Genomic DNA, 25,080 nt, shown 5'->3' with positions numbered 1-25,080 from the left:
TTACCCATGAGAACTGATACATTTGGTATAATTAAGCATCAGATTTGACTTAACTTCTTGGTTAATTTTTTTTTTTCTTGGTAGAGTGGGCAAAAAGGAAACCACATATTATGGCTGAAAATCAGTAATCTGATAGATGCTTGCCACTAAATTCTATTAGAAATTTTAAGTCTGAAGGGAAAAGATATTTGATCTTAGCAGTTTTCATGCGGTTGTTTCATTTAGTAAGCCCCACTAAAATCCAAGATCAGAATATGCAAGTGTGTTTTGCAAGGGACTAAAGTAATGAAAAGGATCCCTGGTAGTACAATGGTTACGTGCTCGGCTGCTAATTGAGAGGTCAGTGGTTCAAACCCACCAGTGACTCCATAGGAGAAAAGACCTGGTTTCTGCAAAGATTACAGCCTTTGGGGCAGTTCTGCTCTGTCCTATCGGGTTGCTACAAATTGGAATCGGTGGAGGGCACACACAATAACAAAGTAATGAAGTAAATTTATAATTTAGAACAATGTAGATTATCACATATCAATTGGATTTGTGGTCCCATACCTAGCTAATAATTCAATTAACTAGGAAGCTTCTTAAACTTTTCAATCTGTCTTAAAGGGTGTCCCAAGTGAGTATGATAACAAGGCAGGCCTGGGAACCATGGTCTCAGGTCTGCATTCCTATAGGCAATAGCTGTTTCATAGGGTAATAATAAGTGATCTTAAAAAAAAAAGATTTTCTGGTCAAAGAAAGTGCTTCTTTCTAAGAGTTCTTACAATGCTAATGTACATGCTAAACTTCCAAGATTCTACAATGTTTTTCAAACACATTTGACCATAAATCCATGTTTCCTCACAGAATACTCAATGGGACGTACACCAGGAGAGGTTGGCACAGACTCCCATCTTTAAGGTCACTTTTGTAGATGCTGAAGATTAATAATTTGATAGATGTTACCTATAAATCTTCTTATGGGGTGTCCTACAAAGAAACCTGGGGGGAAAGCCTGGATTTTCCCCAAGAAACAGTTCTGGGTTTGTCCCAGGATTTAGGCAAGTGCTTCATCAACGCTCCAGATTCATTCAGCTTGGAGCAGAATACCTGGTATTACATTTGCTTTCGTCAGATAGGCATGTAATTTCTTAGAATACAGCATCCTCAGGGGCAGAATTTTGCCTGTTATGTCTTTTGGCTTCTCCAGCCAACTGTGCATATTCCAGTGCCCCTTCCAGAGAGAATAATCCCAACATGCTGACATTCTAGAGAAAGAGGCCAAGGGGTGGGGGACTCACTGAATGAAGACATGATGATGGCTTCCTTAAATATTTGAAAATAGAGTAGGCTTCATTTGTATTGCTCTGGCTCCAAACTGAGGGAGGCAGATTTCTGGCTCAATAGAAAGGTGATCCTCCAACAATGGAATGGGCTTTCTCCCAAGTAAGGAGGTTCTGGAAGGTGAAGGAATTATGCAGACGACCACGGGAATGTGCTGAAAGAAATTCCAGCAGTGGGTGGGAGGTAGCACAGGACCTCCTAGTTTTCTTCCAATTTAAAGTGATTTGATTTTCTAACTCCGTGAAATTCAAGGTTCTGTAAACTTGCAAGATGGAGGCAGATAAGTAAACCCCTATTTCCTCAAATGTAAAATTCAGGGACTGGAGTTGTTTATTTTAATCAGTGGGGAGTCTTTTTGTCATATAAAATCTTACATAGAAGCCTGTTATATACAGAATAACAAGAAGGTGAACTGGCTGGAGCTCTGCCCACTGGACCCTCTCCTGCTCTGGAGATCCTGGGAAGCCCTGGGCACCTCAGACAGCACTTTGAAAACCAGTGCGCTGGATAATTTCTGAGGTTGGCAGAAAAGTTCTAAATATGTGATTTGAGGCACACTGAAAAGATTTCAAATATCAAAATAATCATCATTTTGTTCTTTGTTTTATGAAATGAGAACTTGGTGCAGTCTAACTATACAACTATATGTATATATTTTTTCTTCCAGAACTAGTGGCTAGTTGGTTTTAGGCTTTAAACAAATACTTAGTATTTTAAACAAGTATTTGGGATACTCACCCTTAAGAAGCCATTACCAGGAGACTGAAAATTTAACTGTAATTTTTCAATATTAACAAGTATTTACCAATTAAATTTTGAATGTAAGAGCTCATTCACAAAATTCTCTTCCTCAGTGTGCGCAAAGCTTGCAAGATGAGCTCCAAATTCTTCACAAAATGCTTCAGCTTCTCTCCATGTTCTTTTCATCAGAACTTTTTCACTATGAAATACCTATATAGTAAAAGAAAAAAAAATTATACTGTCATGGATAAGGTGGGGCTATTTAATTCAGGACAGGAAAATAACAGCAATATAATTGTCATTATTGTATATGAAAAGCTTGACCCCAAGAGAATAAATAACATTTATTGAACTAGAATGTTCCTGTTGTTGTGTGCCTTTGAGTCAATTCTGACTCATAGCCACCCTATATGACAGAGTAGAACTGCCCTATGGGCTTTCCAAGGCTGTAATCTTTATAGGAACAGATAACCATGTCTTTTCTCCTGAGGAGTGGCTGTGGGTTCAAACCACCGACCTTTTGGCTAGCAGCCAAGCACTTCCATTGCGCCACCAGGGATCTTTAGAATATGCCTAGATATTATAAAACTATTATCTTATTTTATCCTCACAACAAATTCGTGAGGGGTATAATAAATAAACTCAGCTTTATAAAGAAGTAAGCTCCTTGAGGAGTTTGTTATAAATCTCCTGTGGCTAGCATATATTCGTTTCTCAATAAATGTTTGTCAAGGGATGGGGAAACTCAAGCTCAGAGAGGTTAAGAATTTTAGGTCACATGGGTACAAACTGGTAGAGCTAGGATTAGAACTGGAACTTCTTGCTTCCAGAGTCCATGCATTTCTCTCCCACCTTGTGGCAAATTAGAGTTGGCTGGATGACCAGGAATCTGACTGACCCCATGGCAGGATATGAGAGCTGGTGCCTAGGGTCACGTGTATTTCTAGGGTCTTAGCTGGACTAGCAGATAAAGTGGTTCACCTGTGGTAAATTCTCTGTTCTTTTTTCAGCTTTCCCACTGTAGCATGAAGTCAGTCGAAAGAAGTGTCTGCTTTTGGCTTCATTTAAGAGAGAGGTGGGGGCCTAAAGACACAGTGCTCCCTACTCTGACCTCTGCACCCTCATTTTTAACCACGTGACACTAAGCCTGAGCCTCTGATGCCAGGCAGGTATGCTGCAGCCAGCCTTCCCAGGCTCTGATTTGCTGAGACCAGAAGGAATAGCTTTCTGAGTCCTGTGGACCACAGCACAGCCTTTCCATCTTTTAAATTGTGTCAAAACTCACATCCTCTGGGAATCTCTTTCTGAATCACTCTAAATTCATAAATCTATGTCCATCAAACACACCATGCGTTTGTTGACCTAGGAGGGTGATATAGTAGGAAAAGCACTGGACTGGAAGTCCCAGGACCAGAGACTTATTCCAACTGTCAGTAAATAACTGTGATCTTCAGTAAATCACCTCATTTTCACTGGCCTCAGTTTACTCAGTTCTGGGGTTTAACTTATTGCTCTGTGAGGTCACTTCTAGATCTGTTATTCCGTGAACTTGGGGTAGGATTATACACATGCACATTTAGACTAAGTGCCCGCCATGCACCCCATGCCATCTGTGAGACTGCAACATGTTGAGACAGAGACTGTCCACGCTGCCCCGCGTGTGGAAGAGTTCTGCCCAAAGCAGGAAAGGACTTTCTCTCAGAGTTTGGGGAATCTCTATTTGTAAAAGGAATCAAGACAAAACCACCAAACATAAAATTATCCTATTTCCAAAAAAATGTATTTCTGACAAGATGATTATAGGAATTGATTTAAATCTAGAATTCTAAAGGTAATTGTCAAATAAACAGTTCTTCATAGATGATATATATGTGTATGTGTGTGTATATATATATGTATATATATATATTTTTATATATATATATATAATTGTTGCTGGGTGCCATCGAGTTGGCTCCAATTCATAGTGACCCCATGTGACAGAGTAGAACTGCCCCATAGGGTTTTCTAGGCTGTAATCTTCAGGGAAGCAGATCCCCAAGTCTTTCTCTCATGGAGTCGCTGAGTGGGTTTGAACTGCCAACCTTTTGGTTACCAGCTATGCACTTAACCCTTGCACCACCAGGGTTCCTTGTGTGTGTGTGTATAAACTGTATATATTAATTTGTTTGATCTTCAAGTCGCTGGCACTTAACAGCAGAACGGTGTTGTTCTATAACAAGGACTTCATGTATTTGTTTATCAGCAATATGGAATTGTACCATTTTAATACCCAATGAATGTCCACCTCATTTGTTTGGTATATGCTTGGCAATAAGGACAATACTGATTTGGCCTAGATATCAGTTCTCATGAGGAGGCCTTCAATACCATGGGCGATAAGTCAATTTTCTGACTCAAATATAATTGAAAGAACAAAGACAGTCAATAAATATTGATGAAGCACTTGCTGTGTGCCAGGCATTGTTCTATGTGCTGGAATAAAGCAATTTGGGATACACAGATCACATTTAAATAATGTCAGTCCTGCAGAGAATGTCCATGTAACCTTGGCATCACCTTGAAGCAACTGGCCAGACCAGGTTCCGACTCCCAGCCCAGATAGCAAGGGTGAAAGGGCCATCTCTCTTCATGCTCATTTTTTCCCCGAATTTCAAGGGGCTGCTTGCATAGGGACATTGCCTTAAATTGTCTGCAGTCCTTCACTTCCCAGCGACCAGGTGGACTCCTTCCTCGCATGACAACGCAGCCGCCACTGTAGCCTAGAAGCAGAAAACGAGCACCAGATGACTCAGCTGTTTCTTGCCTAGAAGACAGCTCTTTAGCGTGCTGAGTAATTGAAACATAACGAAGCACCCAGACAAGAGCTATAAAGATGAAAAATGACGTTTTACTGGAACGGTTATCTTACTTCTCTTCATCTCTGGAGAAAAGAAGATGAAAAAGTGAGAGAAAAGAGACTGTTGTGCCTGAATTTTATTGGGCCTAAAATCTGGGCATTGTCTGCTTTGAGCTCAGTTGGTATATATGGGTAACTAGGAGCTGTTCCTGCTTGGAAGGGAAATATCCCCCTTATCTCAGCAATTGCCAACAGCCCTCTACTTTGAATCATTGCAATTTTTAAGTGTGCAAAGGAGAATTTAACTCACCATTTCTTTTTTTTTTTTTTTAATTGTACTTTAGATGAAGGTTTACAGAGCAAACTAGCTTCTCATGAAACTAATACACGCTGTTTTGTGACATCGGTTGCCAACCCCATGATGTGTCAACACTCTCCCCTTCTCGACCTTGGGTTCCCCATTACCAGCTTTCTTTTTCCCTCCTGCCTTCTTGTCCTTGCCCCTGGGCTGGTGTGCCCATTTAGTCTTGTTTTGTTTTATGGGTCTGTCTAATCTTTGGCTGAAGGGTGAACCTGAGGAGTGACTTCATTACTGAGCTACAAGGGTGTCTAGGGGTCATATTCTCAGGGTTTCTTCAGTCTCTGTCAGACCAGTAAGTCTGTTTTTTTTGTTTGTTTGTTTATTTTGTGAGTTAGACTTTTGTTCTACATTTTTCTCCAGCTCTGGCACCACTGTCTGGGACCCTCTATTGTGATCCTTGTCAGAGCAGTCGGTGGTGGTAGCCGGCCACCATCTAGTTGTGCTGGACTCAGTCTGGAGGAGGCTGTGGTACTTGTAGTCCATTAGTCCTTTGGACTAATCTTTCCCTTGTGTCTTTGGTTTTCTTCATTCTCCCTTGCTTAACTCACCGTTTATTGAGCACCTACTCTGTATGCTGTGCTTTGAAACCCATTGTGAGGGAGCAACAATGAAGATTGCATAGTAGCTACTCTCAGAGAACCAGATTCAACAGGGGAAATACTGACATAAATAATGGATTCAAGGAGGACTGCAGGATACACAACAAAAAAACCAAAATGTAAACCACGGGAGATTGCAGACTGAGGTAGATTCTAACTGCAGTGAAACTGTGGGGGCAGAACCACGGGCAGAAATCAGAAGAAAAAGAGACAGTGAGTGAGAGAGGCTTTTAAAAGAAAAGTAGAAGTATAGAGATGTTTGTTTCCACTTTCACACTTTGTGTGAAATACTGGGAAAAGTGATAGATACACCGTCTAGTTAGGGAAAAAAACCCACTTTATTCTCTTGTGTTTGAACATTTTGGAACATAAAATATTTTCCTGTAGAAACAATTTATAAGTTGAATTTAGATCTTCAAGTTTGCCAGCAAAAATCTATACAATTCTTAAAACATCTAAAAAAAAAAAAAAAGACACTTGAAATTTCAGTGAAGAATAGTAGAAAACAATAAAAACTGAGTAAGAATGAGCTGCTTTTTTCTTGACTCCGGGGTGATCATTCAAATAATTAAATAGTCAACGTTCAAAAACAACAAAATTGTGCATCTAGAAAGTGTCAGCCTAGGCTGTATGTCAGCTGCTAGAGACAGAAAGACAAAACAAAATCAATAAAACAAGCAAAAAACAATTCCTGGTTTAGTGGGAGACACAGACACGTACAGGGTCCATTGCAACAAATGTGTTAAGTGTTATAGTAGAGGCATGTGCAACGTTCTGTGGGGAGACTTCAGCAGGGGTGATGGAGTCGGCCTGGGGATGTCAGTGAAAGATTCTCAGGAAGTAACATCTGTGTTGAGTTTTGAAGGATGTAAAGGAGAAAAGTTTGCAAGGGGTGCTTGTAAAAAATCATGATTACAGATGAGACATCTGAAGACTTGTGATGGTTCTGGACCTACATGCACTTTTTAAAATGTAGACATGTGGTACTAGATATTTATCTTGCTTAATTTCCCTTCAGAACTAATGGCTTCAGGTTTGACAGATGTAGGGTAACTAGCATTATCCTTACCAACCATGTTTTGATTGCTTTATGCTCATGGAATGACTAAGGAGAGGGAAAATGAAGAGTAGGAGTGAGAATAAAGAAGACAGACAACCGGAAGAATTAAAAAGAGCCTCCCGTGAAGGAATGGAAAAGAGTTCTAAGAAAGAGGAGAATGAAGAAGGGAGCGAGAGAATGAATGTTTATATTTACAACAATCCTGGTGCACACCATGCAGTAGGCACCGGGCATCACCTTGAACGTGGCAGTCCCTATTGATCGGCAGGAGGCTCACAGTCCTATGTGTGCATGTGCTGGTGCATCAAGGAGACTCACCAATGTGAAAATGACTTGATCCCAAGAGAGGAAACATGCTAAGTGTGACCCATGCAGAAGAAAAGGGAGTCAAAGACAGTTGGTCACTACAAAGGCCACCAGACGGCTCACTGGCCCAGAAGAGTTAACGCGTGTTGAAGATGAAGGGTTTGGGGGACAGATCATAGCATGCCACCGCCGCTTCCATGTACGGAGCTGTGCAGGCCTGATGAGGGTAATTGTGGAATGAATCTAGCTGGGTCATGAGTAATACAGCAAATGCGGCATGCCCTGCTCAGTGAAATTCTAACATCATTAAACTGTGGAAATACACGCGGAAACCCAGAACATAATGTATCCGTGGAGTTGCTCTAGTTGAAAGAAGGGAAAACCTGCACTCCAGCCTGATTCCCCCATCCTTCCTTTCCCAGTCGCCCCAGAGGCGCCTCAGTGAAATCTCCAGTTCCTGCAGAGCACAGGTGGACCACCTCGTGGAAAGAACTTCTGACTCAGAACATGAAGCCTGGGGTCTAGACCCAGTGAAAATATTTAGTAACTCAAAACTTGAGGAGGTTAATTAATCACAACAAGTCTTATCTAAAATATAGGGATAATAACTCCTTTTCTTCACATGGGTTTTCATGAGGATTAAATGAAATACTGGATTGAAAAAACACTTTAAGATATGAAAGACTAAAAACACCTCTACACCAGTTGCCATCGAGTAGATTCCGACTCATGGCAACCCCACGTGTGTCAGAGAACAATGTTTCATAGGGTTGTCAATGGCTGATTTCTCATAAGTCGATCACCAGGCCTTTCTTCCAAGGTACCAATGGATGAACTGGAACCTCCAACCTTTTGGTTACCCACCAAGTGTGTTAACCGTTTGCACCACTCAGAGAGTCCAAAAATACCCCTAAGATGTGGCTATTACTCTTATCATGGCCCTTTTCATTAGAAAAGCTGGGATTTTGTGGCATGAGTTCTGCCTGCACGTTCGAAGAATTTCTAAAAAGTTTGAATCAACAAGTTTAAAATGTAATATACTTTTTTGTCTGTCTTGCATTTTGTCTCACTTTCCACATCAGACAATGATTAAATAGCTTTGCTTTTAGACACTATAGATATTCAACTCATCTTCATTAGGGCAGAAAGAGATGTTTGTAGACTGCTATGAAGATGAAAAGTGCTGCAGGAGTGTTAGTGGTATGCTAAAGTGGTTAACTGAATGGAACATTTGACCCAAATTTTAGCCCCAAAGAAGCAGTAAAGTGGTGTCATAAAGTGAGGCTGGGCTAAGGGAGCTATAAACTGAATTTATAATCTTCCTTTATATCGGGAGGAAAGAGCCCTGATGGCACAGTGGTTAAGGTACTTGGCTGCTAACTGAAAGATTAGTGGTTTGAACCCATCAGGTGCTCCACAGGAGAAAGATGTGGCAGTCTGCTTCTGTAAAGGTTTACAGCCTTGGAAACCCTATGGGGCAAGTCCTACTCTGTTCCACAGGGTCACTATGAGTCAGACTCAACTCAATGGCACTGGGTCTGGGCGTTTGGTTATATCATGGGGCTGCCTGCAAATCCAAATAATAAGTAAAATGAGGGAAACCCTCAGCAAGATGAATTGATACAGTGGCCACAACAATGGACACAAACATACCACTGATTGTGAAGTTGGTACATTTATACATAATGTCATCATGAGTCAGAGCTGACTAAAGGGCTACTAACAACAGCAACATGTAACCATATAAAATGAACTCAGCTAGGAAGGCCTCCACCTCCCACCTTTCTGGTAAAATACATGAAGACAAAGCCTCTTTGTGGCTTCAGGGCAGGAGGGAATAAGATCTGGGACTGCGGTGCCTCTAGACAATTATTTTACCTGAATCTGTCTAGTTATTTTCTCATTCCCTGCAACAATGCTTTCCAATCCTTACCTTTCAAGTCCCCTATCCTACCCACCTTCCCTTTCCTTCTCTCTTTCTTCACCAAGGGAAGGTCTGAGATTTTATGGGGTGCGGTATATCTGCCAGGCACTATGCTACACATTATATATGTTTTTCCCCCTATTTAAAAAACTTCTTGAGGTTGGTATTAGTATCTACATTTTTCAGATGGAAAAATTGAGGCACAGAGGTTTAGTAATTTGCTTAAGAGCATAGAGTTAGTGAGTGTTTGATCTGGGATTTGAGACCAGATTTGTTTGGGTCTACTGTGAGAATACTGAGGTACAGGCTGGGCAGGGAATCAGTAAGAGAATGAATGAATGAATGGATGGATGGACAAACGAATGAATGAACAAATCTTCCCCTCAAATTATGCCCCTCCTCTCCCATGGAGCTCACACTCATTCCCACGTCATAATGTTTCCCTCCCTGGGGTGGCCACAGCGCTTCCTTGAAGTTCTGCTGTCACATTTTCCTTGTATGCCAGTTATTTATATGATTATGAAAAGACTCAGAAATGTCCAAGGGGTGCTCAGAAAAGAAACCAAGCTTGTCTTCATTTATGTGGTGGTGAATTTCAGATAAGCCTTAAAATGGATCAGCTTACCTACTTGCGGAGTCCCTGAGGGATATAAATGCTTAACACACTCAGCTGCTAACCAAAAGGTTGGAAGTTCAAGTCCACCCAGAGGCACCCTGAAAAAAAGCCCTGGAGATTTACTTCCAAAAAACCAGCCATTGAAAACCCTAAGGAGCACAGTTCTACTCAGACACACATGGCGTTGCCATGAGCCGGAGTTGGCCTGATGGCAACTGGTTTGGTTTTGTGGTTTATCTGGTTATGCATGCTCATCTGACAGGCTTCTTAGAAGCTACTCACTATGTGAAATGGATTTACAAGAAAACAAATCTGACTTGTTCTACTGGGATTCCATCTTCCATTGACTCGAAATAACTGGGGTAAACGTACCCTGGAGTTATCCCATATGAGTGAAACACGTCTTCTCTGCAGTGGTATCTGAATGTATAAACACAAAACTCTGTCACAGAGCCTGAGTTATGGGTGAAGGCAAAAGAGTGATCTCGAAGTGCTTCTTTCTCTCTATACAGATTACCTGTGAAACTCTAATGTAACTGGGAAAGGCTTTTTTTTTTTCTTTTTAAATTCACCAAGTATGAACTCATCTATTTTCTTCCACCGTAGAGCAGCCTCCATTTATAGTGAATCTTTAATCTAAGTACAAAGTACATTTTAGTTTCTATTATTAGTTTCTCCCTGAACAAGAAAAGCCCTATTTATCATCATTCCCTTTAATCAGTGGCACTGGTTAGTATGGATCAAAACTGTTTTTTCCCCTCTCAAAATACCAAATGTCATAGAGTGCCTTTGAAAAACAAATGGCAGAATTTTCTGGTGTCTTTGAGAATGGGAATTTTTGGCATAAAAGAAAGATACAATATAAGACAGGTTAAGTAAAAACCTTGTAGTCCTGAATTTGAAATGGAAATATCAGTTTGAACTTAAGATGTGTTCTGACTTTTACACACACACATGCATGTACACACACACAGACACACAGACACATTTCCTAGCTCTATCGAAATGGCCTAAAAACAATAACGTGCAATGAGTACTCCTGTGCCTAGATATTGATACTAAAATAATACCATTTCCATTAAAAGGAAGCACAGTTCCTTGATGAATGAATGCTTCTAGGTCTAGAGCAGGAAATGTACATCTTGTCATACCAGAAACCAAGAGCAGTGTCAAAGACTACTAAAGTCATATCAAAAGGACTCAGGAGGTAGTCTTCAAAGAGAGTCTCATTGGTCAAAGATGGGGTAATTTGAGCATCAAAAAGGTTAATAACTGCAATGGATTGAAACATATCAGATACATTTAAAACTCTTACTTCATAATAATGTCAAAAAAGAAAACTCTAGTCTCTGTTGGAAGATGCTAATGAACAATCATTGTGAAAACTTGCAAATAAAGGAAAAAAAAATTAGCATTTATTGTCTTTCCTATAAAAAGCACACCACAGGGTAGCCAAAGAATTGATTGAAGGACATTACCTCTTTATAGAAATATGCCAGCTTATACATGAGAAATTCCTAATGAATTAATGAACCTAGGCATTGATCACCAATGGCTACTACCATCACAAAAAGAGAGAAAATTGGACTCTATATGACTCCAGGTAAAGGGCACCAGTACTTATGAATAGGGTTTCTAAAGAACAAAAAGCAAATCTGAATTTCAGCAGGCTTCTAATTCTAACTTAAAAAAAATAAAAACACCAAGTTTATGGAAAATAAAGAAGATAGAGTAAAACATTAAACAACATGATGAGGATACAGTCAACAAGGCCCAGACTATAGGACAAACAATCCATTTTCATCAACAAATGAATCTTAAAAAAAGTAAAGGAGGGGGGTGGAATGAGAAGAAAACTTAGAGACTAAAACAGACTCTCTGAGATCTATCAAGCAATTGCAATGTCTAAGCCTTATTTGGATCCTGTTTCAAATAAACTGTAAACAAGATTATTTAATATTTATGAAGTCATTTAGAAATTTGAGCATTAACTGAAGATTTGATGAAATTATGGAATTATAGTTGATTGTTTTAATGTGTGGTAATTGTATTACAGTCTCACTTTTTTTTTTTTATAAAGGAAGGTTTATCTTTAGAGATACATACTGAAATATTTATGGATGAAACAATATGATGTCTGGAATTTGCTATGAAAAAATATGGGAATTGGGGGGATTGGATGGGGGAATACATGAAAGAAGAGTGGCCATGAGTTGATAATGGATGAAGCTGAGTGGTGGGTGCACAGCGGTTCATTATCCTATTCTGTCAGCATAATACAAAGTTGAAAAAAATGACAAACTGATTTCATCACAGATTGACTATTTGGCTGGTATGACATAAGGAAAGAGTCTTGGCTGAGTTTATAAAAAGCTGCAGGCTTCCTGTTCACTGGTCAATTTATTTAGTCAATCTGAGCTGGATTAAGATTCTGACATGGGGACCAAGCTAATGGGTTCTTTTGTGACAGACAAGAAAGAAAATGTGATTTAGGCGGTGTTTCTGCAAGCTACAATTTAAAAGAAAAAGAGAAACATGGGGGGTTTTATATTGCTATTTTCTTCAAAAAAGATTTACATTTTCATCTTATTCAGAGACAATTTACTCAATGTCAATCAGCATGAGCAGCCAAACTGAGCATCACGGCGTTATTTTTGCTTCAGGGTGAAGAGAATGAGTAGTGCCACTCAAATAAATTACAGCAGAAACTTATGAATGACAAGGAGCTCTGCTCCGATTCTAAATTTTAGACATCCAAATATGCCCCAAGGAAGGTAATATTAAAAACTAAGAATTTTGTCTACTCAAAATGTATTAATCTATTTTGACACGTAGAGACATTCCTAACAAAATTCCAAGGTATATTAGAAATGATACCCGAACTTTTAGTTTCTGGGGTAATAGTATGACGTGGAAATTCACTACTCTCTGCATTTTAATAATATTCATAGATTTGTAGAGTGAGAAGATTATTCTACTGAGCAAATTGTGATGTTTGTTACTTAGAGCTATGCAAAGTCACAAATATCTATACAAGGTTCTTAAACTGATTCTTGCACCTAACAGTCTAATTTTTAACTTCATCTTGCAAGCATCTTAAAAAAGTATAGGTTTTTAAATTATATTATATATTCAACTGAGAAGGAGCCCCAGTGGCACAATGGTTAAGTGCTAGGTTGCTAAGCAAACAGCTGGCAGTTTAAGCCCACCCAGTGGCTCCGAGGGAGAAAAGACCTGGAGATCTGCTCCTGTGAAGATTGTTGTTGAGTGCCATTGAGTTGATTCCGACTCATAGCGACCATATGTGACAGAGTAGAACTACCCCAGAGATTACAGCCTAGAAAACCCTATGGGGCAGTTCTACTCTGCAACACCTGTGGTCACCATGAGCCAAAAATCGATTCTACAGCACCCAACAACAGCAATAACACTCAACTGACAGAATGTTAATTGACTGTCTTTGACCTGTCTCTTTTTGTTTTCAACGTTCAACATTGGCTCATAAATGTTGAGAAAACCTAGGGGAGTAGGCACCAACCAGACCATCCTTTAGAACTTTGTCATTTTCTGCATGCTCGCACTGGTGGCTGGGCAAGCACAGAGCAGGTCCAAATCTTACAATGTATGGATGAGGAGCCCTAATAAGCTAACAATGGTGCTCTCTATAGCTTTAAGCAACATTCTGCAATTCATTCTCTGTAATAAAAGGACATATATTTATTGAGTGTTTACGGTGAACCAGGAAATATGTAATAATTAATTTAATCCTCGCAATAATTTTATGAGGTAGATACTATTACTATCTTTATCTTAAAGACGAGGAAATGAAGATATAGAGAGATTAAGTAACTTCCCTAATATCTCACGGCTAGGATTTGAACTTGAGTCTGATTTGATAGTGGGAGTTCTTCCCCACATGCCATACTGCTGTCTTTTCTCTTATAACCATTGGTATCATCCTACTTCACACCCTCAGTGAAGAACACTTCTGATCCTAATATTTTCTTGCCTCAAAACCTTTAATGGCTTCCCAGTATCTAGAGAATAATCGAAAACACTTTCGTTTGTAATATTAAGTAGTAGTTTTAATATAAACTCTCTGGCTTTGTTTTTTATATGCACTACTCTCCACATGGAGACAGTGAGAGTTTAGTGGTAGAACTCTCATCCTCCATGCAGGAGACCTGGGTTCGATTCTTGGCCAATACACCTCATGCACAGCCACCACCCATCTGTCAGTGGAGGCTCGTGTGTTGCTATGATGCTGAACAGGGTTCAGCGGAGCTTCTAAGCAAAGATGGACCAGGAAAAAAGGCCTGGTGATTTACTTCCAAAAATCAAGCAATGAAAATCCTATGGATCACAATGGTCCAATCCGCTACCAACCATGAGCTGGGCAGCATTTTGTTCTGTTGTGCACGGGGTCACTATGAGTTGTGGGCTGAATCAAAGGCAGCTAATACAACACTCTCCATATACCCTACTCTCCAGTTGCATGGAACTACTATGATTCCTAATAGCTGCTCAGTGTTTTGTTGGTTTCATTCACTAGAGCCAAAGCAATGGAATATTTACTAAAACATATATGAGTGCATCTAAACGAAATATTTACTATATAAACAATGACAGTAACAGCTAATAGAAGTGAAATAGATCAAAATAGTAGATAGCAATAGTAAAATATAAATCAGGATAATTTTAAAAATGAGAATAAAAATATTGATGAATGTTTGATTTTAAGATAAGAATGCATGTTAAAATTGCTGGTTTAGCCACTAGTTTAAGAAACTTAGAAAATATAACTTCCAGATAAATAATGAGAGTAAAATAGAACGAAAAAAGAAAAGAAACGAACAAAAATCCAAAAGATGAAAAGAAAGGAGAAAGATGAAACTGAAAAATAGAGGACAAATAGAAAGGATATAATAAGATGGCAGAAGTAAATCCAATTATATCCATAATCACAATTAATGTAAGCAGACCAAACTCCATAGGTAAAAGACAAAGATAGTATGAATGGGATTTTTAAAATTCAGCCATATGTTGTTTATAAGAGAGACATTCGGTATAAAAACCCATCACCATTGAGTCTATTTGGACTCATAGCCATCTTAAAGGACTGGGAAGAACTGCCTCATAGGGGTTCCAACGCTGTAAAGCTTTACGGAATCAGACTGCCACATCTTTCTCCCGCAGGGCCACAGGGTGGATTCAAACTGCTGACCTTTCAGTTAGCAGCTGAGTGCTTAACCACTGCACCACGAAGGCTCTTTACAGTAAGTACGAGAACACAAAAAGATTAAAAGCCAGAATGGAAAAAGATGTGTCTTAGTAAACACTATCTTTACCTTGGTATATAGAGCTGTGAGGATGGAGCAGACCAATTTGCACAAGGAGTCCAGGGAGGGAAGGGCCTGAGTCCCCTACCTCATTTCCTCTAGATATAAACAGAGGCCACCTGCTGTGTTGTCTATTGGGATAGCACTGATAGAGCAAGAAAGGCACCAAAGCATCGAAACATTAGCTCACCCCGAGGCAGTGGGTGGAGGGTCCTTGGTTGGTGACCTGAGCTTAACACAGGGACTAAGTCAGGTTGTTCCACAGGGGCTGGTTCTGGTAGAGGTTGTAATTGAAGCCATTAGCTTCTCTGGAGCTGGCCAACCTGGAAGTTTCATGTTTTGGGATGAAGAGTTGAGCAGATGAGGGTGAACTAAAAGAGCTATAACTCTGTGATTTTGGGTAAGAAACCACAGAAGTCCGTGGAGGGTGAACTGATTGACTAGATATGCCCATTCCCTTTCTCTACTGTGCTTGAAGTATTCTGGACTGAGGAAGCCCCTGAGACTGGGACAATGAAAGGGGATGGGGGAAAAAGCCTAAGAAGGAGAAACTGAACTTCCTGCTAGTAAAGGTATGTGGGGTCTTTGGGCAATGAATCTATACTGTGAACATGCCAAGTAGCTCATATGGGTTACACTTTAAAAAATGACCAACCAATATGTCACTCCCTGAAAACCAATGATAATGGCTTTAATTGATGTAGACATTGCAAAAACATTAAGGAAGAATCAAAGGAGATGGATCAAGGAAGGCAAGAAATTTCAGGCAAAGAACACAAGAGTAGCAACTGAGAAAGCGTGGGTAGTACAATCCATTGTACTCACGCGGCTGATGTGCGTTCCAGTGTGTGTACTGCACCGGCTCAGACTTCTGCCCTGCTGCCTTCCAAGTGTACTCTCCTGTGCCATTTTGGTCTTGAAGAGCTATCCAAAAATAACTGTCTTTCGTTTTTACCACACTACTGATCAAACTGGTAATAAAAGCCTGTTCAAACCTTAATAAGGGAAATAGGAAATGGTTATATTAAGTTGCTGGGCAATACAAAATGTCATTAAAACATAATGAGGTGCTCAGAATGGCACCAGAGTAAGCACTTATTAATTCTTTAGAGCATGGAACAGAAAAATACTTGAAGGCCTTGAACATTACTGATAAATGCTAAATGTCAGTGCTATTCCCAGAAACACATGAGTGAGGAGAATTTGACTGACAAGGCTTAATTCTTTCAAGAAAGGGTCCAGTTCCAGTTATGGAGCGTAGGCGATAAGGTCCACATAGCCAGCAGGGTACTTATTGGAGCAACATGTACTCTGTTTTATAATTAGGCCACATGCCTTACCACAGGGACGGTAAGTGAGGTGGGGGCGGGCAGAGGGGAGGAGAAAGCAAGACTGTTACGCTTTTTGAGTTACAGCTTAGGAGCCTGGAGTTCGACTTCTGACCCCTACTAGTTCTGAAACCTTCAGCAAGTCACTGAACCCTTCTGAGCCTTGTGAAATGGGCAGATTAACATCTGACAACCCCTTCCCTAAGTGAGCCCTCCCAGTGATGTATACTAGGAAGATGACAAAAGGGCCACTGAGATTTGTAATAAGAGGAGTACCGAGAGCAAGAGGCCCCTGGTGGTACAAACAGTTTGTGGTAGACTACTAACCTAAAGGTTGGCAGTTCAAACGCACCCAGCAGCACTGTGAAAGAAAGGCCTAGAGACCTGCTTTTGTAAAGATTACAGCCAAGAAGATCCTATGGAGCAGTTCTGCCCTGTAACACACGGGCTCACCATGAGTGGGAAATGACTCCACAGTAATGGGTTTGGTTTTTTGGTTTGGAACATAGAGTTTACATTTACTTACCACACTTGCCTTGTGAGAAAAGCCATAGGAATTGGAATACGATTTTATGTCTCCCAAGTCAGTTTGTTCACAGAACACGGAGTCTTGGCTTATTTAAACGTGATCAAATGTGCATTTTTTACTGTAGATAAATTTAAAACCCTAGGAAGTAATCTAGAAAAGTATATTTGTAATATTTTCCCCAAACAGCTAAATGAATTCGTGTTCAGTTATTGGTGCCAGCTCCCTTTCCAACATCAATACATCAAAAGCAGAATTTTGAAAACCTGTGTATCTGCTTCCATATGAATACCTAACAGGAAAAAGTGAATGTTAAAAAATGTTTAGCTAGCATTGAAGTTTTAAGCTCAGTTTGAAATTACGTATCTGGAGAAGTTTGTTTTAAAAATGTGTAAAGTTTAGAAGGAACAAATTGCAAACTCTGAGCAGACCCACTGAGTCAACGGGAAAAGACAGGCCTGTTGAAATTATCCAGGGAACCTAAAAAGAAAGCAAATTAGACTTTTTAATCCAATTTTGGTTTTTTTTTTCATTGCCATGAAGCCTTAACTTAATAAGGGAAGAAAAGCAATAGGGTTATTTAAGAATAGAGGCGCCTTCAGAGGAAATAGGGAAGGGAAAGAGAAAAGAACAAAATGGAGTAAACTTTTGAACTGCCTTCTGAAGCTCACGAACACGACTGGCGACATTTAGCGCTCTTCGGCATCGTGGTGCTCACCCTTGCAGAGCATACGGATTTTCATCTTGCTTTAGTAAATACTTTCTGCAGATGCTCTGTTACAGTATCTGCAGAAAATATTTAAACAGCACCCATTTGAAATCACAGAAGTTCTTTTTTAACCACATCACAGTGGCCAAACCTTATGTAAATGTGCTTCGAAAGGAAGGTATATAAAGCTAAATACTTCCCGGATGCTGCCGTAAGTACCCTTTTGCTTCCCTCAGTTCCTGCTTCTGTAACAGATGACTACTTTTCCCTCGCCCCTCTGAGGCACAGGAGCGTCATTATCATGCACATCCGGAGCCTAAAACTGAAGTTAGGAGGCCAGTGAGGCACTGCATGGTGGGCGCTGTGGCTGGCACCACTAATCACTGCGCTGGTCCTAAGCGCAGGGGACAGAGCTGGTTCTTCCATTTCCTTCTATATCCATACCTTCTACTTTTTGCAGGGACAGGTTCCCTCCGTTTTCTCACTTAAACCTTTTTATGTAGAACTACTTTTTTTTTTTTTGTACTTTATGTATACTTACTGCCAAGTCAATTCCACCTCACGGTGACCCCATGTGTTTTAGAGTAGATCTGTGCTCCACAGTGTTTTCAACAGACGTGACGTTATGGAAGTACGTTACCAGGCCTGTGGTGCTGCTGGGTGGGTTCGAACTAACAACCTTTCCATTCGTAGCCAAGCTCAAACCACTTGCACTGCCCAGGGACTTCTATCCATACTTTCTACGTTTATCAGACAACAGAAGGAAATAATGTTCTATGTGAAGCTGACCTTTGGTATCATTATTCATGACAACATTTTGCTTTTGTCCCCTCTTGGTTTTAGATTTCTTCAGTTCATTCTAATTTGCTATTTTATATTCATTTATCATCGTTTAAAACAATAGATGCCTTCTGCTTTATGAATTGGCAAGTGTATCTTTTAAGCAGGCTCCGGTTTCTCTATCCAGTTTAAGAGATGGCAGTATTGTGACAGAAATTCAGCAAATGTGTCTTTCTTCTAAACCGTATATTCTAAGAGAATTAGCTCTGGATAATGCCGTGCAATCTCTTGAGCGTCTGTTTCCAACTGATAAAGAAACAAGAGAACACTTTATGTTCTTTACTACCCACTATTTAATTTCAAATACTAAAAGGATTATGAAAACTGTGGATTATGGTAATAGAGATGACCTTTTAAAGTCTTTTTTGGGCCCTACCCAGGGGTGCCGTAGGAGAAAGGCCTGGTGATCTACTTTCATAAGAATACAAGAATACAGCCATTGGAAACCCTAATGGCGTGCAGTTCTACTCTGAAACGCATGGGGTTGCCATGAGTCGGAACTGACTCGGTGGCCATGGATTTTATTTTTTTTTTTGCTTTGGTTCTAAAATTATTCACTTGAGATTATGCTGAAGTTTTATATTATTTGGCCTTTTTGTTTGGTTTCATGAAGGATGTTTAATTCAAATGTTGTTATGATTTAAGGAACAAAAAATAATTGTATGGAATGAAAAATAATCGCACGTACATGTTATCTCTAAGTAATTCGGTAAACATTGTTATTCTTTCAAAAAACAAATGATAATTTTTTTTTTTTGCTTATGTTTACCTATTTACAAGATCAAATTTTATAGGAGACTAATTCTTAAAATCAGAAGTAAATTAATTTTCCCAATAAACTCCTTTAAAAAGTTAAGAAATCAAGTGTGCATTTTCAGTCTAAACAAGAAAAATATTTTCAGTCTGAAAGAAAACTATGTCTTGACCTTTCATAAGTTTGACAAGTAAAGAAGGCATTGCTCATGGTGCTAAATATTAAAATTTAATTTTAAAAAAGAAAATACAAAGATAAATAATTTTAGCATATTACTTTAGGAAATTTTTATACTATTTTAGCAAATGTTTCCATTTTAGAATTAACATTTTGCATTTCAAAAAATGCACATTCAAAAAGGAGGTGTTTTTATGATTAAATCTCTAATTGAGCATTATATTTCTTTATCAGTTTTGCCAGTGACATGTGTAACTGAAAAAAGAACGTCTCTTGTCTGTGAATAACACAGTACTAAGCAGACAGCAGTCATATAATACTTTTGTTTGTATTACCTAAAACTAGAGATTGAAAAAAAGTAAGGCAAAGTTTGGAAGTAATTTTCCTAGAGAGCTATTTCAATTAAAAAAATATAGAGGTAGCCCTTACATATGAGAAGGTTGGAGATCCAGTTAGAAGGGACTTGGCTTTGAACTGAGTAGCCACAATCTGGATTTCTCCCAACAGCACAATTGTTAATATTTTTATGCCATTTTCAAATAACTTACTTTATTGTGAAAAAACCAAAACCATATAAATGACCAGTTTTTTGTCTTTTTGTTAAATAATGAAAATAAAATATCGGTAGTTTTAAAATGTGAGACATACCATGAACAGTATTGCAAGAAGTTTCTGGTGATATTCCTTAAGAACTTGAAATATTAAGTTTTTGGATATTGTTTCTTGTAAAAGTTTGAAAGAGAATACAGGCTCAGAAAATATACTTAATATAGACACAAGAAATAAACCTGCAAGAGCAAATTCCAAACCGTTAACGGTGGTCACCTTTGGTGAAAAGAGGGGGTTTGATGGGAGAGGGAGAAGGGATAGAGACAAAGGGGCCACTTTTGTTTTTTACTCTGTATTCTTCTGGCTTGCTTGAATTTGTACCATTGAGAATGTTGTTGTGTTATTTTAAAGAGGATAACTAAAATGTGATTTTAAAATAAAGTTAACTGCAAAGTGTTCGGAAGTGATGGCCATTTCAGAGAATAGCAGAACTGTAAAAGTGCTTGAAAATAATGCACATTTAAATCTGGGAGAAAATGAGCTATTGTAGGACTTCTCATTTTTTGATGAAATTCATGCAATCAAATGTCATGTGGATTACTTGTACCAATATTCCATGACCAACTGATTCAAGGTACAGATATAGGTGCATTTAAACAATCATCCATGGAACCCTTGGAACTCAGATTTTGCATTCACGTTCTGTCTGGAAACAAAGCTGCCAGGTCTAAAAAAGTTTTGTACCAGTGAACAAGTAAGTAGAATTCTGCTTTTCAGGAATAAGGGTCCGTTTTGTTTCCCCTCTCTATCCCACAGAGTGCTAAAAGTTCAAGATCAGAAGCAGTTGCCAGATAACAAAAGAAATAAGTAATTTGTAGCAGGTGGTTCTAATTGTGCCCATCAAACCTGTCAGTCAATTGTGCAGAGGAGTAGAAAATCAATTAGCAACTACAAGCTTGGGTACTGGTGAGTGACAGGAGTGTCCTAACTCAAACAGGAAATCAGTAATGGAAGGAAATGATTACCAAGGTTGCTAGTGGACACTCCTGGATCTGAGAAGAGTTTCCACCTACTGCCCAACCTTCGAAGACGAAAGATGCTATTGAAAAATATTTGGATGGTTTACTCTTAAACCTGTACTGTCACTCAAAGAGCAGGGCAGTACGGATCCTTTTTTCTTATCTGGTGGGGTCTGAATTAATAAAAATGAAGAATTTCCTCAACTCTCGATTCCTGTGTTAGAGTCACTGCTGTGGCTGTAGCTATGTTTGCAGGATAGTGTACGTGTATGTTCGTTGGGGGGTGAAAATGGTTACTGCGCTTGGCTGCTAACCATAATGTTGGCGGTTCAAGTCCATCCAGAGGCACCTTGGAAGAAAGGCCTGGCGATGTACTTCTGAAAAAGCAGCCACTGAAAACTCTATGGAGTCCAGTTTTACTCTGACACACGTGGGGTTGCCATGAGTTGGAGGTGATTCAACAGGAACTGGTTTTAGCAACACGTTAACTGTTGGCACCACCCCGGGACTCCTGGCTGTCGAATACAGTTTATCAGAGAAGACATTTCAAGTATTCATAACGTACTCTTGTATACAGTTTGGGGGAAAATGAAACATAGTTTTATTTCGGGGGGAAATAAAACACTTTCCATCATTTGTATGAGGTCCCTAAGGGGTCTTAGAATATGAAGCATTTTAGCGCTAACAGATTTCTGCCTCACCTTGGGTCACTTTGGCTTTATGGGCTATCAAAAATGTTACCTTGAGTTTATTCATTTATTGTGTTATTCAGTCTTCTTTGCTTGTTTCATGTGTTTCTGTTCTATCGCTTCAGTTGTGTTAACTATACATAGCACCTGGACAATTACACCATGCCTTTTTCCTTTTGTACAGTACGTCTGTGTTTAATATGGCACCTCTCACAAAAACAGGTACTCGATAAATAATTTTCTAATGAGCTCTTGACTATTAATTTTTGTGTGGTCAGATAACATCTGCAAGGTAGTTAACACAGTGCCAGGTATGTAACAGGCACTCGAAATTAAACAACAAAAATAGAAAGAATAAAACATAAGAAATAAGTGAAATGATTAGGCTTATTTTCTTCAGTGAAAAATGTAATTAAATTATAATTAACAAGAAAGCACAGCTTTTTTGGTCAGGCTCTTGAATGAAGTTCAATTTTGACTCACTGCCTGGAGGACTCCCAACCTAAGACGCTCTTGAAGTCATTTCAGCAGGTTACCAGGTGGAGGAGATAAAAGCTTTCTTCTGCCCGATGGTTTTATCCAGGAAGGAGACAGGTAGAACTAAAAACAATTCTGAAATCTAGCAAAAGTAGTACTATATCTTGGAGGAAGTGTCTCCTGGGCATAAAATACTTCTTAGGGAATTTATTCTGTCAAATGCTGTCTAATCCATTCATCCATTCCTGTGTGTGTGTGTGTGTGTGTGTGTGTTTACCTGCACTTGCCTGCATGCACATACATGCATGTGTGTGCATTCCTGGGGACTGTGTGGAGGAAAAGGACAGGAAAGAAGACAGGAAGATAAGAGTGTAAGAGGAAGAAGGAAATGGTTGTGACTTCGAATGTTGCCTTCCTATGTGGGGAGACCAGAGAAAACACACAGAAATTCCTCCCTCTACAGATTAGACTTACATGTGAAGGGTCTTTAGATAAAACTACAGCACTAGTTACCCTGTTTCCTGGCATTCAGTGGATATTTTTAAAGGCAATGGCCTAGGCAAAAAAACAAATGTTCTGTCCTGCTTCCGTTGTCACATAGAGGAACCAGTCTCCAGCCTTCACTGTCCTCCTGGCATTGATAGTAACATTGAGGTCACATCCGTGGCTGGTATTTTTATCCCCTGTTACACATCTGTAGCAGGCTGGGAATTGACTGGAGCGTAAAAAGCACACAGTTTCTCTCTTAATGTCAGGAAGACACCTGTGCACAGAGAAAGTCTACATCTAAATAAAAATAAACCTACGAAGCAATGAGGAAGCATTTGAAACCCTCTACAAAAAACGAAAAAACCAAACAAAAACCTAACAAATAAAAACTTCACACACATTTTGTTAAAAAAATAATCGTTAAATAATAAATTTCTTTTCTATTATAAGCGGTTAGAAGGTAAAACCTAATACAAGTGACTATATTGGCAATGTTAGATAATTAATAAATCTTTATGGTATGTAAAAAGTAATCTTAAATTATAGTATATGTTACACGAAATCAGTTTAGTAATAACATTGCATGATTTCAATTCAACTCAATAAATAATTTAATACTATAATGTATGACGAGCTTTTGATTTTGACAGGTTACTCGTTGTAGCTAGATTTTATCATTCTAAGAGCCCTCATGTCAAAGCATGACAGTCGCGGTTCTGTTAGAAAATTATTTTACCTGTTTGTAATGGTTACAAGTGCAGGAGGACAGTAGTAACCACTGGATGCATGGTCAAAACTTCGGAGGACTGTGTCGATTTTGTAACAGAACCCACTGTGTCTCTCCCATCCCTTAAAAAAGAAAAAGGAAATTAAGGAGATAAATCTGATTTAGTTATATGGCAAAATAACTTTTTTTGTGTATTCTCATTTACCACCGAAATAACTTTCTTCTCCGACCCACTCAAACTCCTTGAATTTTTGTCTTGGTATCTTTATTTTATCTGGTGATGATATTAGCTACAGTCACTGTTACATTTAAAACATTTTACAAATGATTCCATAGAAGAATCCTGACCAAAATACAGAATTTCAAATTCTCATGGGTTGTAGACTTTCTAGAGTCATGGAGGGTGGATGAACCCCTGAAACTATTGCCCTGAGATAATCTTTAAGCCTTAAACCAAAAATATCCCCTGAAGCCATCTTAAAACCAAACAATAATTTAGCTTAACTAGTAAAAAAGATCTGTTTTGAGCATCATACTCTTTTAAGAACTACCTATACGGGATCAAATTGACAATAGCAACTCAAAAGATTAGACAGGAACCTTAGGGGGCAGGGAGTTTATGCTAATGAGAGAGGAACAACTCAGACAAGGAGGGTGAGCATGGTTGCACAACTTGAAGAATATAATCAGTGTCACTAAATTGTACATGTAGAAACTGTCGAATTAGTGTATATTCTCAACAGCAGCAATAAAATTTAGAGGAAAAAAGCAAATGAACACACATACACACACAGTCTTCAGACTTATGGAATTTCATACAAATAGTCCCTACAGGAGGTAGAAACTAAAAACGTTGGCTCTGAAGTCAGAATGCTTCACCACCATGTGCCCTTAGTCAATCCCTCAGCATCTTAGTTTTTCTTATCCGTAAAAAAGGGGTAATAGTATCCATGGAGTTGTTCTGAGAGTCAAAGGGAGACAATGCAGGAAGAGACCTTAGAACAGGGCCAGGGTCTAGGTAAGTGTGCAGTTACTCTTACCTATTATGATTATGGAAACCCTGGTGGCATAGTGGTTAAGACTTTTGCTGCTAACCAAAAGGCCAGCAGTTTGAATCCACCAGACACTCCTTGGAAACCCTATGGGGCAGTTCTAATCCACTCCAGGATGAGTTTGGGTTTCTTTCTTTTTTATAATTATGAAAAAGTCCTGGTGGCACAGTGGTTAAGCACTCAGCTACTAACCAAAAGAAAGGTTGGTAGCTTTAACCCACCAGCCACTCTGTAGGAGAAATATGTGGCAGTCTGCTTCTGTAAAGGTTACAGCCTTGGAAACCCTATGGGACAGTTGTACTCTGTCCTATAGGCTCATTATGAGTTGGAATCAACTCGATGGCAATTTTTTTTTTCATGATTATGAGTCATTTGAGTAAAGAGGACATGTACATCTACGTAACATTGCATTTTTTCGTATGAGTTGGAATTGACTCAATGTCAACAGGTTGTTCCCCACCCCCATTGATTACCTCATGTTATCTCACTGAGATTTGTTGCGATTAGGGATTTAGATACCCTCACACACTAGTGGACGGGCCTAGAGCCCAATTCTGGTGCAATCCAAGACGGTCTTGGCTGGATTATAATGCTTCCAGATAGAGAAGAGCCAAAATATACACACAATGCATTGCT

The 25,080-nt window shown here is 39.2% G+C and overlaps 1 protein-coding gene across 1 annotated transcript in view; it reads right to left on the bottom strand.

Moving 5' to 3' along the window:
- PLA2R1 (phospholipase A2 receptor 1) overlaps positions 1-25,080 on the bottom strand; it is a 126,492-nt gene that overhangs the window by 40,670 nt on the left and 60,742 nt on the right. The window contains exons 11-14 of the mRNA XM_064287449.1: positions 23,402-23,514; positions 15,934-16,103; positions 4,624-4,826; positions 2,129-2,274 (exon numbers count right to left, since the gene is read on the bottom strand). Coding sequence (XP_064143519.1) covers positions 2,129-2,274; positions 4,624-4,826; positions 15,934-16,103; positions 23,402-23,514 — 632 coding nt within the window. The remainder of the gene's footprint in view (positions 1-2,128; positions 2,275-4,623; positions 4,827-15,933; positions 16,104-23,401; positions 23,515-25,080) is intronic.

The sequence above is a fragment of the Loxodonta africana genome, chromosome 6, assembly GCF_030014295.1.
Source record: "Loxodonta africana isolate mLoxAfr1 chromosome 6, mLoxAfr1.hap2, whole genome shotgun sequence".
In the NCBI taxonomy this organism is placed as follows: domain Eukaryota; kingdom Metazoa; phylum Chordata; class Mammalia; order Proboscidea; family Elephantidae; genus Loxodonta; species Loxodonta africana.
This window is presented reverse-complemented; position numbering and strand designations above follow the sequence as displayed.